This window comes from Apteryx rowi, unplaced genomic scaffold, assembly GCF_003343035.1.
Source record: "Apteryx rowi isolate R43461 unplaced genomic scaffold, aptRow1 scaffold_121, whole genome shotgun sequence".
NCBI lineage: Eukaryota > Metazoa > Chordata > Aves > Apterygiformes > Apterygidae > Apteryx > Apteryx rowi.
In genome coordinates this window covers 1,436,176-1,452,689 of record NW_020447431.1, presented here as the reverse complement: position 1 = coordinate 1,452,689, position 16,514 = coordinate 1,436,176, and the positions used below count along the sequence as shown (strand labels likewise).

Genomic DNA, 16,514 nt, shown 5'->3' with positions numbered 1-16,514 from the left:
TTCTCAGCTCCCTCTGCTAGATCCACAGCTACATGAGGATAGAGAGCAGGCGAAATTAGTCTTCAAAATTAGTTCAGAATCTTAAACATTGTCCATTCCCATATTCTAAAGCAAGATCAGCAATAGACTGCAAGGTCATTTCTGACATATGTTCACTTAACATGTGGTTAGAGACTTCCAGCAATGGAGTCTTCTTTATTTTCACCTTCTACCCATTCTTGTGCTTCACTAGCCTTATTGTTAGAAACTTTTTTAAGGTCTAACATAAATCTTCCTGCTTCAGTTTAATCTCATTGTTCTAATCATATTCTCCTCAGGCATGAAAAACAAATTACTCTCTACTTTTAAACAGTGTGTCTGAGGTATTTAGAGACGGTTCTCACGTTGTCATGCCCTGCTCTCTCCTCTTTCAGCATGCTGTTAGGTAAGCTAAGCGACCCAGCTCCATCACCGTTTTCTCCTAGTATATATTTTCTAGATCTGGATCTCTCATTTGGATCCCTTCTTGTTGTAAACATCCTTCTTAAAGTTCAGTACCCACATCTAGGCATTTCTTCTCCACATGAAGCCTGCTAAGTAAAGAAGGATTATGTTGTAGCCTAGTAATTTACACTTCTGGGCTTTGTACCCTGGCCTAGTGTTTGCCTTTGTTTGCAGCTGAAATCCTTAAATACTGTTCAGCTTGTAGTCTACCTGTCTCTTGAATCTTTTACAGACTTTTACCGCATTAGGTCCTCACTTTGATTTGCACAGTTCATTGTTCCAGCCTGAACAGTGCCCTGTTTTTTCAGGCCATATCTCCAGTTGTCCCAGATCTTGTAAACTGTAGTCGTTTCCTCCAACTCACTTGCCATGCTTATCAGATAAGTATAATTCACAAATTTAATAAGCATAATTCCTCTTCCATCATCTAGATTAGTTAAATTCTTGAATAGGACCAGTCCCAGAAAAATCTCTTCAGAAACCCACTTGAAACATCTTTCTGTTTGATAATATCCCAATGTATGATTTTCTAACGAGTTTTGCCGAAACAGAGTAGTCTGACAAACTGGAGATAGATGAACAAATGCATTTCAGTGCAGCTAAATGTGAGATTATGAACCTAAGCTCCCTATCCTAAAAAGCAATGCTGTGCAAAGCACATTGGGACAGGTTCACATGCACAAAGATTTCTTAGTGGGGTTTTGTAACTGATAGGATATGTCATCCCTAACACTAAAAGTTATTTTTGGCGAAAAATAGAAACAAAAGGGGAGAGAGAGAGAGACAGAAAGAGGAAGGGAAAGGGAAAACTACCTAAAGTGGCCAGCTGCAAAGAGAAGTGTTGGGGTCCCATGGTGAGTGTCCTCTGCTGGGTTCTCACTTTTCCAGTGAAGTAGGTGGTTCCCCCTTTTCCCATATTAAATATATATTTTTCATCACGATTTGCTCAAATTCCCTCCTGGTTGTTCCTTCTTATAATGCTGTTAGTGTTGATGAGAATTTGCTTTGATGGGGGCTGGTGCAGCATGCCTAACTGTTAAGCTTTCTGCATGCATATATTGGCTTTCCTAATATAAACCAAATGCTACAGCCAAGGAGGAGGAGAAGTGGGGGAAGGAAGGGGTGCTTCTTGTGCCAATAGCAACCACAGGTGCAAGGCCAGGAGAACAACACCAGAGGAAAAACAGCATGCAAACAAAGGCAAAACAGTGCCACAGAGGCTCTGGAAAACAGTGCCACAGCAGCGCATGTGAAGGGTTACAGAGTTGCAACCGAGAGGCAGGGTATAAAATTGCAATTAGAAGGCCCTTAGCCAGGTAAAGCTGAGGCCCCTAAGGCACTGTGCAAGAGCCATGACTCTGGAAAATTAAGGCCAAAAATCTGCAGCCAAAAAGCTAAATACTATCCTGTTCACATAAATAAATTATTGAATAGGAAGGCAGTATTACCTCTGTATTTAGCACTAGTGCAGTTGCTACTGGATACTGTATAGAGTTCAATTTAGGTAGGATGTTGAAAAATTGGACAATTTTCAGAAAGAGAAAAATGATTAAAGGATTGGAAAACATGCCTTAAACCAAGATAGACCATGAGCTCAACCTACTTAGCATATCAAAAAGAAGGTTTTAGGGGTGATTTGATCACAGTTGAGAAAAACCTCATGGGGAACAGAAAATTCATCATAGACATCTCTTTGATCTAGCAGGCAAAGATATAACAGGTTCAATAGCTGGAAGTCAAAGCTAGACAAATTTGAAGTAGAAGGAAGACAGTTTCTAATTGTGATCGCAATTAAGGAGCTGATCAATAACTATGATGGATTTTTCATCCGAATTTCTTAAATCAAGATGCAATCTTTTTATGAAACACACTTCATTTAAACATGTGTGCATTCAGGAAGATCCCATGCTGCAGCGTATAACAAAATCTAAGCAAAGTCTCCTAATAATGACCTAGTTTTCAAGGTCAAACTTTATTTTCTAGCTTTATAACAAAGAATCTATAAACTCAACCTCCGATTCCATTTGGCTTATGGAAGTCCTGAAGTCCCTTGAAAAATGAAGTTGAATTAGGCAGAGAAAATACTTTAATGGACTGGCTACTTCAACGTTTGGTATATTTACACAGGAGTTCATAGGTATTATGAAATTTATTATGAAATTTTGAGGCTTATTATGAAGTTAATAGGCTTGTCTTTGCTTACAGGCAGCTGCACAGAGAAAAATGATCTTCTCACAGCTTACTCCTTTTGCAGTGGGCAGACAGGATACAGCAATGGGGACAAGTTGCAATTAGTTCTTAAATCAGTTTTGTGACAGAGCAATAAGAAAGGACTTATCTGGAGCTCACAGCAGTGCAATGGCAATGTCTTTGGTAGAAATTATAAAAGTTTTGAGGAAACAGTTCTGTGTACTATGCAAAAAAGGCATGTAAGCCTTAATTTTTCTTCTGAGCTCGTTTTTGGAAATACCATTTAGAAAGACTTTATGTAAGCTCTGTTGACATTGGTGAGTCAAATGCTTTCTTCCTTTTTCCATTTTTTTCTATGATATCAAATCTGATAAATTTAATATTAGATCAGTTTAGGTTTACTCATTAAGCTTGTCATAAGCAAATTTTCTGGGAAATAAATCTTGCACTGAGTGTTAAAGCACACTTTTCAGCTAGTAATTGCTATTTCCCAGTTAGTATTATGTATTTAATGGTGTGCTCTGGAACATTGCAGGGAGACTTTCAGAACAATTCTGAAATTCATCATTGCTTGTTAGGGAATCATTCCAGTGATGGCCACATTATCTACTCTTCTGATGTACTGTGCAGCTCAAGGCCATGAAATTAAATTTTTTTGGTTTAGCAGAATCTTTTGGGATGTCCCTGTGCCATCTCTGTTCTTTCTTTCCATGTAACTGAGTTGAAATATCTATTTTCTCCTTGCCTCTGCATTTTATTAACCTTGTAAATAGGTTAAGAAAAAATAAAATACTGTAGTACATTAAATTAAATTATATTATTATATACTATAGTAATAATGTATATGGTTATAATATATAATATTGTGATATAATATTTATAATATTATAAAAAACAAAATAGGTTCTCATCTTAAACGCATTGCCAATGAGTCTGCTCAGGAACAGAGGGAAACAGCCTAAGAGATGTGGACATGCTTATCAGGTAGTGTTCTGGATCTTTCAAAGACCAAGGCTGGTAGAGAAACTAAGTTCCCTACTAAGCTACTTGAAAGGAGCAGAAAGAAGCTACAGTGGACACTGAACAGAGGCCTCCTRTGCCTGGAACTGTGTAAGGTGAGGAGTCACCACCGCAAGTCTCAGAGCCAGGGGCAACAGCCCAGGTGCTCTCTCTAATGTCCCTGCACAATCGTGGTTGCAGACACTGAAGGATTTGGTACTGCTGACCCCAAAATACATGAATTTGTCACTGTCTCAGTGTTGCAAATGCTCCTTCTCATCATCTGGTGCCAGATCTTGCAAGAACTGCAAGGTTCCTCCTTTTCCTCATGCTAGGCTTTGCAAAGCCTTGATCTTTCTCCTGTCACAGCGGTTGTCTCACTCCTAGATGCTGGATTCCCTCTGAGGTTCTAGTGACTGTTTACTTATGAAGCAAACAATCATTTCTAGTCTTTACCCTAAGTTTTGCCAAACAAATTTAATTTCTGTTTAGGTGTAAGTTCTCATATATCAGGGATAAAATAAAAGGGAATCAAACATATACCTTTGAGGTAGTGAGGGACTTTCCACACTAATTTGACAAAGTGCCATTCTGAATTTTGCATATAGTTAGGGGCACATGCTTATACCGTTCATCTTGTGTAGTTATAAAAATTTTCCTGTCATGATAATATTTTGAGCATTTGTATCTGCCATCCTGCATAACATGGCTGTATCAGGGCATTCAGGGAAAGTCTGGATGGCTATTTCCTGTGGATCTGGCAAGAACAGACTGCTTTTAGGGCACATGTTGTCTAAACTACAAAACTTTTGTAAAAAAACTATTCTGAAGATTGAGTTTAGCTGATGCCACACTGAGCATGGCTGACTGCTCCAGATAAACATGTAATCAGATTTGGGTTTCTCCCAGCACACTGTTAGGTTCCAGCTTGTTTTAATTGGGATAGGCTGACATAGTGCAGAATAAGATTTGCTTTATATGGTCAGTTGTGGTCAGCATCATGTCAGCTAACTTTACTATTTGCAGCTCCATTTCAGCACACTGCTGCTCTGTAATGCATGCCAGCCCCGAATGACGGCAGCAGTGCAAAGGGCTGTGCACACTGCACAGTACAGAAGATTGTGCGCTGTAGGATGCAGATGTATCATTAGATACCGAAATTCAGTCCTGCCCAGAGTGTCGGAACAAGAGCTACATACAGCTTGAAGCCTTGCCTTTCTGAATGGTGGATTTCACTCACAGAATTGAGAGAAAAGAGCTGCAGCTGGCTCAGATATTGTGTCCCTGCTGCAAAAAGTCAGTGTGCTAGGACCAATCACTTGTGACACCTCTTCAACCTCCAGATTTGTTACCTTCCATAATAACGGTGCYCCAGCAGCACAGCGGGTACCAATGGTCATGTTTAAGCTGAACGGTGCTAGCAGCATCGCAGATGGGCTCCTAGGGAGGCTTAATAGACTGGTTCAGTGGAGCAGAAATCCAGTGAGAGTTACTAAATCTGTAGCAATCGCCTTAGGAAGCAAAAAAGGGAGCATCTGAACTCGGAAATGCCTGTGCTTCAAAACCGCAGGAGGCTGGGAGGGCGCTCGGGGAAGTGCCAGGGTGCCCCTGCCCCATCCTTAGCATCTGCCTGAAGCATCAGTTTCGGTCCCTGTCAGAAATGAGACACGGGGCTACGTGACCTGACCCTGCATAAACTGTGTCTGTCCCTATGTCTGTCATTAAACGGGAGCTCTCTACTACACTTACTTCTATGGTAACTCTTTCAAAATCAAGAGCCCAGCAACTGCAGGAGTCTGGTTTGAGGGGAAAAAAAGAAAAGCACTTTTCAAGGATACAGTCAAAGTAAATCTTAAAACCCACAACTTTTTACTTACCATCACTTTTTATTTTTATAAGAAAAGACATGTCAATGTCACTGCTGTTTAAACCATCTGAGCTGTCCTTTAAATACAAGATTACTATGCAGATTATCAGATGGTTAGCTACAGGAGAATTAGGTGGAATTTACCCAAGTTTTCTTTCCTAAAATGATCAATGATTTCATCGTTTCTGGGAGGATGTGAGCCTCACTTCAGAAGTGGAAAGCTATACAAGGAGGAGCAGGGAATATTAATCAACCTCTTCTACTGTGTGAGAAAACATGGTGTAACCTTAATACTTTTAGCCTGAGTGACTCTCTTCTCTACTCACATTGAAAGTTTTACGTGAATAAGAGGTAGCATGTGCTGGCAGAAACTTGTCAGGATCCGGAATGTGCTGCTTTGCAAATGGGCGAGATCCTGCCAGTCAGCTGTGAGCCATACCTTGGCCTGGGCAGCGCAGTGAGGACAAAGCAGTAATTCTAAGCATTTAATATTTTTAAATATTTGTAAAACACCCAAACTGTTTTGTGCATGTTCAATGCCACCTTAGAAAAGTAATAATAAGCATTCTATGATGATAGTTTGTGCTAAACAATATTTCATTTTAAGGATGTTCATTTAGCCAGGACTGCATTATGTACAATCTATGAAATAAATCAACTTTAAAACRTTTTTTAGATAGGTAAGACATATCTAGGATTAATTCATCCTTCTTCCTATATCAAATAGCTTCAGCTTTGGGAAGTGGAGATCATCAACTCACTCTTTCAAAGTTCCTGAACATTTACCGCATTGTTGAGCATTTACCAATGCTGCATACCTTCAGCTTCTATTAATTAAATAGGCACCTTAAATAGGCACCTGACGTTGAATTACTGAGTTTTTTATTGTATTACTTATAGCATGAATTACATTTATCTAACCTAGGAGAGGTCAGAAGCTGCTTAGCATCTCATAGTATCAGCTTCTAGATTAACTGCGGCAATGTGTTAAGACTTTCATTTTTATACATTTATTCATTTTTAGCATGGCTGATGTCTTATATAGTTTTTCTGTCTCTTTAGATTATTCCCATTCTAATTTTAAATATCTTTCAAGCCTCTTCTCTGTATGTCTTTCTTTGGGGTGCACATGAAGTGTGTGTGCTGAGTCAAGATTTTGTCATGAGTACTTCTGAGTTTTCTCTTATTAAATAAACCATGTCTACGAAAGACAATGTGACGAACAGTTGCTCCAGGTCTTTTATACAATGCATGATCTGATGTGAAGCTAGAATATAGCATAATTTAGTATAGTTTATTGTGCTTGTCATTTGAGAAACATTTAATTCCTTCATTACATTTTGTGTTTTTTTCATTAATTTCTTCGTTCAGTTCCTTCATTGTGATGTCCAACCATCCAGGCTTTGCAGAAGAGTCCTAAAAGATTCCCTTGGTTTCTGGGGGCATCACATGGGGAGAAATCATTTCTCTGAAATGTTGTATGTGCAAATGCTTTAAGAAACCTGAGGAAATTTGAGTCAGGATATTTCCTACAGACAAGTCAAAGACACTGGAATCTGACATTTGTCCTTTAACCTTCCCTAAAAGTGGAGTTAGGAGTCATGGAGCTCTCCTTCAATTGCAGGAACCTCAAGAACTGTTAAAGGATTTCTACTTATCTTGCTTTACCTACACTGCCGAGCTTGGTACTTCATCTACAGCTACGTTGTTCTCATTGAAGTCATTTGATCTTGCATATTTACTTGAGAACCAACTGACACTTAGGCCTAAATGTTATTCAGCACACTTTTTTTTGTAGCCAGTTAGGTACACTGCAGGGCCAGAAGTCTAATTAAACCCTTATTCTTCTCTGTTCTCTAGGCTAGAATGTATTGGATTAAATACAATGTACTGGAAGCAGTTAAAATTTGAAATAACAAATCCTAGTTTTTAAAATAGCTTTACTGTTTAGCATTTAATTTTTATTTAACTAAAATTTATCTATAATTCACAACTAGTTTTGCTTCAACTGCTTAAACAGAACTAGAAAATGAATTTAAATGTGGCTTTCAAATTGTGTTGCCATTCTCATGTGTGTGATTAACTACTATTAATTACTTATCAATAATAAAAAATTAATATCTGCTTTCAGGCCCCTATTTGTGCAATTCCAGTGTCGGTGGCTGCTCACGCTAACGGTGTGCCTCAGTCACAACACATAGAGATACCTGCAGCAATACTGTAATAAGTAACAGTGAAATAAAATTGCAAAGCACCTAAGTGTTATTTAGTTTAGTGATCAGTCTAAAAGGAAAGTGGTGCATTTCATCTAGATCCAGCAGCATTTGAGAGGGATATTAGAACATTTTTGTCATATTAACAGTAAGAGTTACAGGCAGCGCTTATTGCAATTCCTTTTGTCATTTATTCTGAAGTTGTGATCCAGCTGAAAAATAGTACTGCTTGCTTAAAACTGCATCAGGAAATCACCTTAACACTTTTAGGTCAGCACTAGTTATTTCATAGAGCTTTAGTAAAAATAAAACTGTAATATTCAGGGTTCTTTTATTATTATTCTTTTCTAAACAGGTCATTTTTATTTTCTGGAAGGGCAAAATGATGCTCTGCTCTGTGGAAACAGTTCTGATGCTGGGTAAGAACAAATTTCACCGTATTATTGTACAATGTAGAAATTAGAGTCATCATCTTAAGACACACAGTTTTGATTTTTTAAATATATTAAGTGACTGATCACATTCTTTCCCAGAAGATATGTTACTAGGATTTTTCACTGGACTGTGGCTTTGAGTTCCTGGTCAATGTTCAGTGGACTGGTCATAAAAACTTAATCTTTGTGTGGCCAACTCAGTAATTCAGTGTTAGTGCAGCTTCTGCCTGGATGAGAAAGTAACAGAAACAGCAGCTGGAAAACATGTTATTTTGCAGTTCCAGCCACTTATACAAATATTAACAGGTTCAGGAAGAGACAGGTAGAAAATACTGAACTTGACATAAATTATAACATTAATAATTAAATAAATTATTGGGAACATTATATTTTAGAAGCTGAGATTAAACTTTTGATGCTAATTTTTTTATATGCCTTTCCTGCATAATTTTTTGGGTGTTCTTTAGAATAATTTTCTACTAAAATCAGAATTATTATTATTTCTAGTCTGATTAACTAAAGAAAAATCCACTTTTTAATCCTAATCTTCTCCTGGACCTTCCAGATGATGATATTAAAATAACTATATAAGGTAACACCCAATTTATCTTTATAGGCAGTGCCCAGAAGGATATACATGTGTGAAAGCTGGTAGAAACCCCAATTATGGCTACACAAGTTTTGACACCTTCAGTTGGGCTTTCCTGTCACTCTTTCGCTTGATGACTCAAGACTTCTGGGAAAACCTGTATCAACTGGTGAGAAATTTTTATGGCAAGTAGATTAAATAAGTTTATACCAATAACGCAAGAGGCCTAAAACAAATTATCTTATGTCATCTTAATTTTCACAGTATGGAAAACAGAACTTTTATTAACCTTTTCTTGCTTATAAATGTATTGTTACTTCCAGACTCTACGTGCTGCTGGGAAAACATACATGATATTTTTTGTTCTGGTGATTTTTCTGGGCTCTTTCTACCTAATCAACTTGATCCTGGCTGTGGTTGCCATGGCTTACGAAGAACAGAATCAAGCAACTTTGGAAGAAGCAGAGCAGAAAGAGGCAGAATTTCAACAGATGCTGGAACAACTGAAAAAGCAACAAGAAGCAGCTCAGGTATAACTTATGCTGTAGTGATGCAAAAGCATATGGAAGTAACTTTTCTAGAGATATGCAGCCTCCTTAGATTTAGCGTGCTTTCTGAAATTTGAGTTGTAAACCCACCTGTTGGTCTTTCAATAACAGAGTTAGCTCAGAGATTTTCCCTTCTGATTGCTGCAGAGCAATCCAGGCATTACTGTGAATAATCCAGGCATAAGCAAGAAGGAATATTCAAAACTATGAATACAATATTCCTTATGTTTTTTTTTTCTAGTCTAATACCAGTAATACAATTCCACATTTAAAAACTACTCATTCATGATCTGAAATGCTTGCAATCTCAGAACAAAAATATGATATGAAAAGTGGAAGAAGGTTATGACCAAAACATGCACATATTTAATCAATTAAGTGTTAAAAAATAGAAGAAACTAGGGAGAGGATTCCCTATGGAAAGTGTTAAGATCCAGAGGTTTGGGACTAAAAATTCTCTATAAGTAAAATAAAAAAAACCCTGATGTCGTGGCTTGCTCAGTGACACAAATGCATTCTGCAACATGGCAGGCGGCAGCGGTGGCGGCAGTGGCAGTAACAGCGTCCGCAGAGTCCAGAGAGCCCAGTGTGGAGGAAGGAGCTGGGGGGCTCTCAGAAAGTTCTTCCGAGGCATCAAAACTGAGCTCTAAGAGTGCAAAAGAGAGGAGAAATAGAAGGAAGAAAAGAAAACAGAAAGAACAGTCTGGAGGAGAGGAAAAAGATGAAGACGAATTTCACAAGTCTGAATCAGAAGACAGCATCAGAAGGAAAGGTTTCCGATTCTCTATTGAAGGGAATAGACTGACATATGAAAAGAAATACTCTTCTCCGCATCAGGTATTGCATATTGTTATTTTTAGTGGAAGCACACATTTAAAGTATCATAGGCCATTACAAAACTGCTTTACTCTTCCTGGTACAGTAATATGACCCTACTGTGTAAAGAAAGGAAAGACTGAGATTTTGATTAAGCTCAATTATTGTTGCCAGTGCTTGAGAGAAAGTGCTGTAGCTGCTAGATTATCCTGTATAAAAGCACAAAGAATGAAATGTAACCTCATAATTCCATTCTTGTAATAGAACTATTTAAAATCATATTAAAATATTCTCCAATTGATTCTGTGGGTTTCTTAGAGTGATTGTATGTTATCTATATTCCTATTAAAATGCTACAGTATTTTTCTGTAATGATATCCTCACATTTTCTTCTTGCTTCAGTAATGTTTGTAAGTTGGCTCAATATGTGAAGGATGCTGTATATATGAAACCTACGTGCATGTTTAGATTCCCGTTTTTGCTTGACAGGTATTGTGCAACTACTCAGCAACTCTAACTGACATTAGGAGCAGGGAATGCTCAAAATTGTTTTTGTCTTAAGGATCCATAAATAGCGATATTTCTATCTGCAAAATATAAATGTAATGAAGTACATACAAAAATCTCACAGCAACATTTAGCTTCTGGAAATAATGATTTCACTCATATATGAAAAAAAATCTATCTCATCCTAATAACAATGCTACGTCTGAAGGTTTCAGCTAATAATTACAAGTTTTGTTTGCCTGCAGTCCTTGCTGAGCATTCGCGGCTCCCTGTTTTCTCCAAGGCGCAACAGCAGAACAAGTCTTTTCAGCTTCAGAGGTCGAGCGAAGGACATAGGCTCCGAAAATGACTTTGCTGATGATGAACACAGCACTTTTGAAGACAATGACAGCAGAAGAGATTCTCTCTTTGTGCCACGCAGACATGGCGAACGGCGCAACAGTAACATTAGTCAGGCCAGCAGGTCATCGAGGATGCTGGCAGTGTTTCCAGTGAACGGGAAGATGCACAGCACTGTGGATTGCAATGGGGTGGTTTCTCTGGTTGGTGGACCATCTGCTCCTACATCGCCTGTTGGACAGCTTCTGCCAGAGGTGATAATAGATAAACCAGCTACTGATGACAATGTAAGGAAGTTTTAAATAGTTTAGGCATTGTGGCCTTTTCTCGCTGCACCAGCCAGTTTTCTCCAGAATGGAGTCCTTGGGAATGATTCCTGGTTGGCCAAGCTGTGAATGCTCCTGCATCTTGTAAAATCTTGAATAAATAACACAGATAAGATAGGTTTGCAATCTAAGCATTTATTTACAAACATTCTCAAAACTAACAAATACAAATTTCAGTTTCCAAACAGTAAAATATTAATTTACTTATACACTCACAAAAATATGCTACACTTTACTTTTGCTACTATAAAGATCTATCTGGCTGTGGTCTGCAAAATCAAAGTTACCACACAATTGAAAACAGTATACAAAAATATTATCGTATAACTGCAATCAATATAACACTGCTGATACCAGTTTATCAAAATTAGCAGTATCAGGTAATTTTGATAACATTCTTCTATATCAGCCCCATGAAAATGGAATAAAGTTGTAAGTAAGTTCATTATTACCATTCACTTCTCATTCTTATTTATTTTCCATCCTTTGCTGGTATAGTTCTGTAGCRTAGACAACAAATAGCTTATTGGAAGATCACATTTATATACACACTTCCAAAAATACAAATGTTTTTGTGAGCATTTGTGCAGCACATATTGCTGTCATTGTATGTGCAGATAGGAGAAGATGTCCTGAAAACAAATTTCTTGGCTTAGTTAAAAGTTGTCTACTTACATTACTTTAAAAAAAATACTAGCATGAGGAAGCATGAGGAAGTCATACTTTTCTTATTTGTTACAGTGTGCCTGGAGGAAAAGATTGTCAGTGTTATAAAAAACAGGCTGTTTTGTCAGCAGAAAAAAAATCATTTTGCAAATATTTTATTTTGAACTCAGTCACTTTCCATTTGTTTAAATCATTTTTCGTTGCTTAATCTGATGATTGAAGGAAAGAAATGCAAAAGTTAAGAAATATCACACACTGTTGAAGTCTTGAACAGAAATGCGAGCAGGTGACTATTCCCTCATATATCCTTTTAAAATTATTTTAAAGATGTTAAAAAGTAAGAAAAGTCTGACGTGATAAATAAAAATCGCAGTGCACGAAGCACGTATCCAAGCTAAGACATTACTAACAGGGTTCTATATATTATTTGCTTCTCTCATTACTCAAACATGGCCTTGCCTGTTATTGTTCTCTGTGTAGGGCACGACAACAGAAACAGAAATGAGAAAGAGAATATCAAGCTCTTTCCACGTTTCTATGGACTTTCTAGAAGATCCAGCTTTAAGAGAAAGAGCAATGAGTATTGCTAGCATACTCACAAACACTGTGGAAGGTGTGTACCATGTGTAGTTTAATAGTGAATTACTGTTTTTTCAATGAACTTCTGTAAATCTGAGTTGAAACTTAAAAACTGATTTAAAATAGATTAATTGATATTGTCCCATAAACCAGCAAATATTTATCAGTAAACCCAAAACTTCATATTCATTGCTATATTTGCTATATATTAAGTAAGTAAGCATTTATATCTCACTATTCTGCTATCATCTATCTCATGTGCACATTAGGACTAGAGAGTTGCATTCAAGGATCAGAACTGAATAGAAGCTTATGCATATTAACTAAAAAACATATTGTTGGACACAAAATTTGAGCTTGTATAAAACAGTTTTCAAATATATGCAATCATTCTTAAAATACATACATTTTTAGCAGTTATATTTATTCAGTTACTCTATAAAGAACTATTCTAGCTGATAAGAATTTTTTTTTTAAATAGGAATTAAAATTATATTGAAAATTCATATCTAAACACCACAGATTTCAAAATAAAAATATTCACATAATGGAACAGCAAGCTGGGGAAACAGGCTGAAGTTTAATCAGAGAATAATAAAATACAAAGTGCAAATCAATACATAAATTGCTAGTGACTAGAACAGCAATTGGAATACAAAGAAATTGTGTTAGGCAGATAAGCTTTAAAAAAACCTGAATAAATATATTTGATAAATATTTTTAAAGGGTTTATAGAAAAGATCTGTAAGAATTATAAAGGGTATGCTTACAGGAGATTAATGGGTACCAGTGCAGATTGACAATTTGACTGATATAATTCATATAGGTTTGAGAAAGGTTCGGGCAATCATATACTCACCTGACATGTTTTTCCCCTAGAACTTGAAGAATCAAGACAGAAATGCCCACCATGCTGGTATAAATTTGCAAATATTTTCTTGATCTGGGACTGCAGTCCGCATTGGTTAAAAGTAAAACATATCGTCAACTTAGTGGTGATGGATCCGTTTGTCGATCTGGCCATTACTATTTGCATTGTTTTAAATACACTCTTTATGGCCATGGAACATCATCCGATGACTCCTGAATTCAATAACGTTCTTTCAGTCGGAAATCTGGTAAGTCTATTTGTTGTCATGTGACATGTTTTTACTTTTCTGTGTTTACGATTTTGGAGGAACTATACCTGAAGTAACTGAAAGCAGGAGTTTTAAAAGCTTTCCCCCACCCCTTTAGAAAGTGAATGTATTGGCCTCTAGAAATATCTCTGTCAGAACATTTTTGGAAATTTCACCTTCAACTCTGGCTCATGTAAGTTAGGATTCTATAAAATCGTATATGCCAATGTTCTACTAAACCAAATTAAATATTTAAAAAATGGCACCAATGCTACATTAAGTCCATCTTAAATAAAAGTTGATTTATCTAACTACTAAACCAGGAAATGCATTACTTCTGTGCAAGGGAGACCACGCAAATAAATGTAGTGGTGCTTTTTCAATGAGTACATTACAAAGGTGTAAATTATGAATGTATTTTTAATTGTGTTCCTCTTGTTGCTCTGTTTCCTGAGCACAGGCTTGCAATAACTGAAAGCTATTTAAAAGCATTTCTAGTATTTTCTTCTGTAAATGACTTTTTATGGGGATATGTTGATTGTTTCCTCTGTATGCTTAATGTAAAACTAGAAAAATATCCTGCAGTACTTTTTATCTTGGAGTTTTAATATTTTTTAGTATCATAAAATTAGTAAGATATCTTTTCCTCATGTTGTCAACTCTATTTTCTCCCTTCTACTTCAAAAAGATAAATTATTAAAGAATTCAGCAGTTAATTTTCTGTAGCTCTGAGGCTTTTGAGCTGACAGGTTTGATCACGTAGAAGTATTTGCAGCTGCAGTCCTACTTTGTCTCTTAGTTTAAGAATTGATTTCTTGTAATGAGATTTTTAATATGCCTGGTTTTGTAATGAGAAAAAATATTTAAGATCATGTAAATAAATACTGGACTTATTATGGAGAACTAATAGATAAATGCATAACCTCTTTCATATACTTAAAATAAGTGAACCTCTGAATATGTGCTTCCTAGTAAATTGTAAAATCTTGTATTGTAGCATTTTATAGTTTTGTTTTCCAACCAGAAAAATGCCATCTAAACCTTGATGAATAATATGGGAACATTAGACTGTAAAGAGGGTGGGAGAGAACCTGGCTTTAATCTCGGCTCTCTTCCAGTCTTAAACTCCCAGATGTAAACTCCTTCATAAACTTCTTAATCTGTGCTGGGAAAGCTGCCGGAGTTTTCACACACCAGTAGTTCCACTCTAGAGCTCCTCTAGAATTTCATTTTTCTTATGCTTATTCACATTTTCAGACTATATTTCTTCATTCCCACCTCTTACTCCAAATCTATAACTTAAAACAACAAAAAAAATCTTTTCCTCTCCAGTGTTCATATCTGTGATGTATTTAAAAACAACAGTAAAATCTACCTTGAGCATAGAGGCTGAGCAAGTCAGACTCTTCTGGTCCATCTTCTGATTATCTCAGTTAGATTATTCCTGTTACCTGACCCACTTTCTGTTCAGCTTACTTGAAAATGGGTTATCAAAACTGAAAAAAGCATTAGTACTTTCCTATCCTATGGGAAGTTCTTCTAATACTCCTAGGACCTGAAGAGCTTTTTCTCAAAGCTACTCAGGGTCACTATTTTGGTGGCTCTTAAATGTGATTTAAGTATATTGTATCCCATTACATTATACTGTGTCCCCTGGTAAGAAAGTGTTATGAGTAATATCACTTTTAAAATGCGTTATTAAATGCTATCTCCTTCCTGACGTTAAAGTTAGTGATCCGGTGTTCAGTGCGGTTAGTGGAAACACCCATATGGAAGTTCCTCAGCTTTTGCAAATTRTTGTAACTCAACTGAGCCTCAGCTGGTATAAATAAGCTTCTCTATAGAACTGAATGGAATTATGGTAGTTTGCACCAGAAAAGGAGCTGACAGTCAGGAGTCTTGGATTTGGCCTCATTAATGCTTCTGTAGAATGTTATTAGTATACCAAGAATGATGTTATACCATATAATTTCTTGGAAAGCATTCTGTTTTATGTTGTGAAAATCAAATTTGAGACATTGTTTGTACAGTTAATGAGAAAGTCCATATCCTGATAGAGTTAAAATTGGATTATAAACATTATAAACCAGAAGTTTATGTAATTTGTTTAGTCTAAAGTTTAAATAACCAAAAAAAAATTACTTAGTGTGTATGGCACTTGTTAAGAGAAGGTGAGCATAATAAATCATTACAGTACACTGAACTATTTTTAAGTACCAATTTTGGATGAGGCTTATTGCAGTTATGTTGCTTGAATGTAAAAACAACAGCTAAACTTGTAATATTACATTTTACACAGAAATAACAAACTGCATTTTCAATTCAGGTTTTCACTGGGATCTTCACAGCAGAAATGTTTCTCAAGATAATTGCAATGGACCCTTATTATTATTTCCAAGAAGGCTGGAATATTTTTGATGGTTTTATTGTAACCCTTAGTTTGGTTGAACTTGGTCTTGCAGATGTGGAAGGACTCTCAGTTCTTCGATCATTTAGATTGGTAAATATACATCAATTGCACTGATTTTTTCAGTGAGGYTTCATTACACTAATGATATTGTTTGCCTTAAAAATTTGCTTGATGCTTGCCATGATACTGATCCTGAAATCTCTTTCATTAGTACACATTCTTATTACGTGCAGTATTCTACTGTCTTCAATGGGAACTGGTAGAGACCCAGGCAAGTGGATAGCAAAGTGTGCCTGGGCCTATTTCCAATTTGTTTATTGCACATACACGCTTCAAACATTCCATGATGCAAAAACAAGCAGACCTACTAGATGTATGGTGCTCTGGCTGACAGCACAGGGGTAGATCTGCTCTGCAAACAAAAATAGAG

At 36.6% G+C, this 16,514-nt stretch overlaps 1 protein-coding gene across 1 annotated transcript in view; it reads left to right on the top strand.

The window, feature by feature from the left end:
• LOC112978013 (sodium channel protein type 1 subunit alpha) overlaps window positions 1-16,514 on the top strand; it is a 71,358-nt gene that overhangs the window by 16,553 nt on the left and 38,291 nt on the right. The window contains exons 7-14 of the mRNA XM_026091027.1: window positions 8,108-8,171; window positions 8,803-8,944; window positions 9,099-9,305; window positions 9,855-10,160; window positions 10,892-11,272; window positions 12,458-12,590; window positions 13,436-13,674; window positions 16,001-16,174. Of these exons, the coding sequence (XP_025946812.1) occupies window positions 8,108-8,171; window positions 8,803-8,944; window positions 9,099-9,305; window positions 9,855-10,160; window positions 10,892-11,272; window positions 12,458-12,590; window positions 13,436-13,674; window positions 16,001-16,174 (1,646 nt within the window). The remainder of the gene's footprint in view (window positions 1-8,107; window positions 8,172-8,802; window positions 8,945-9,098; window positions 9,306-9,854; window positions 10,161-10,891; window positions 11,273-12,457; window positions 12,591-13,435; window positions 13,675-16,000; window positions 16,175-16,514) is intronic.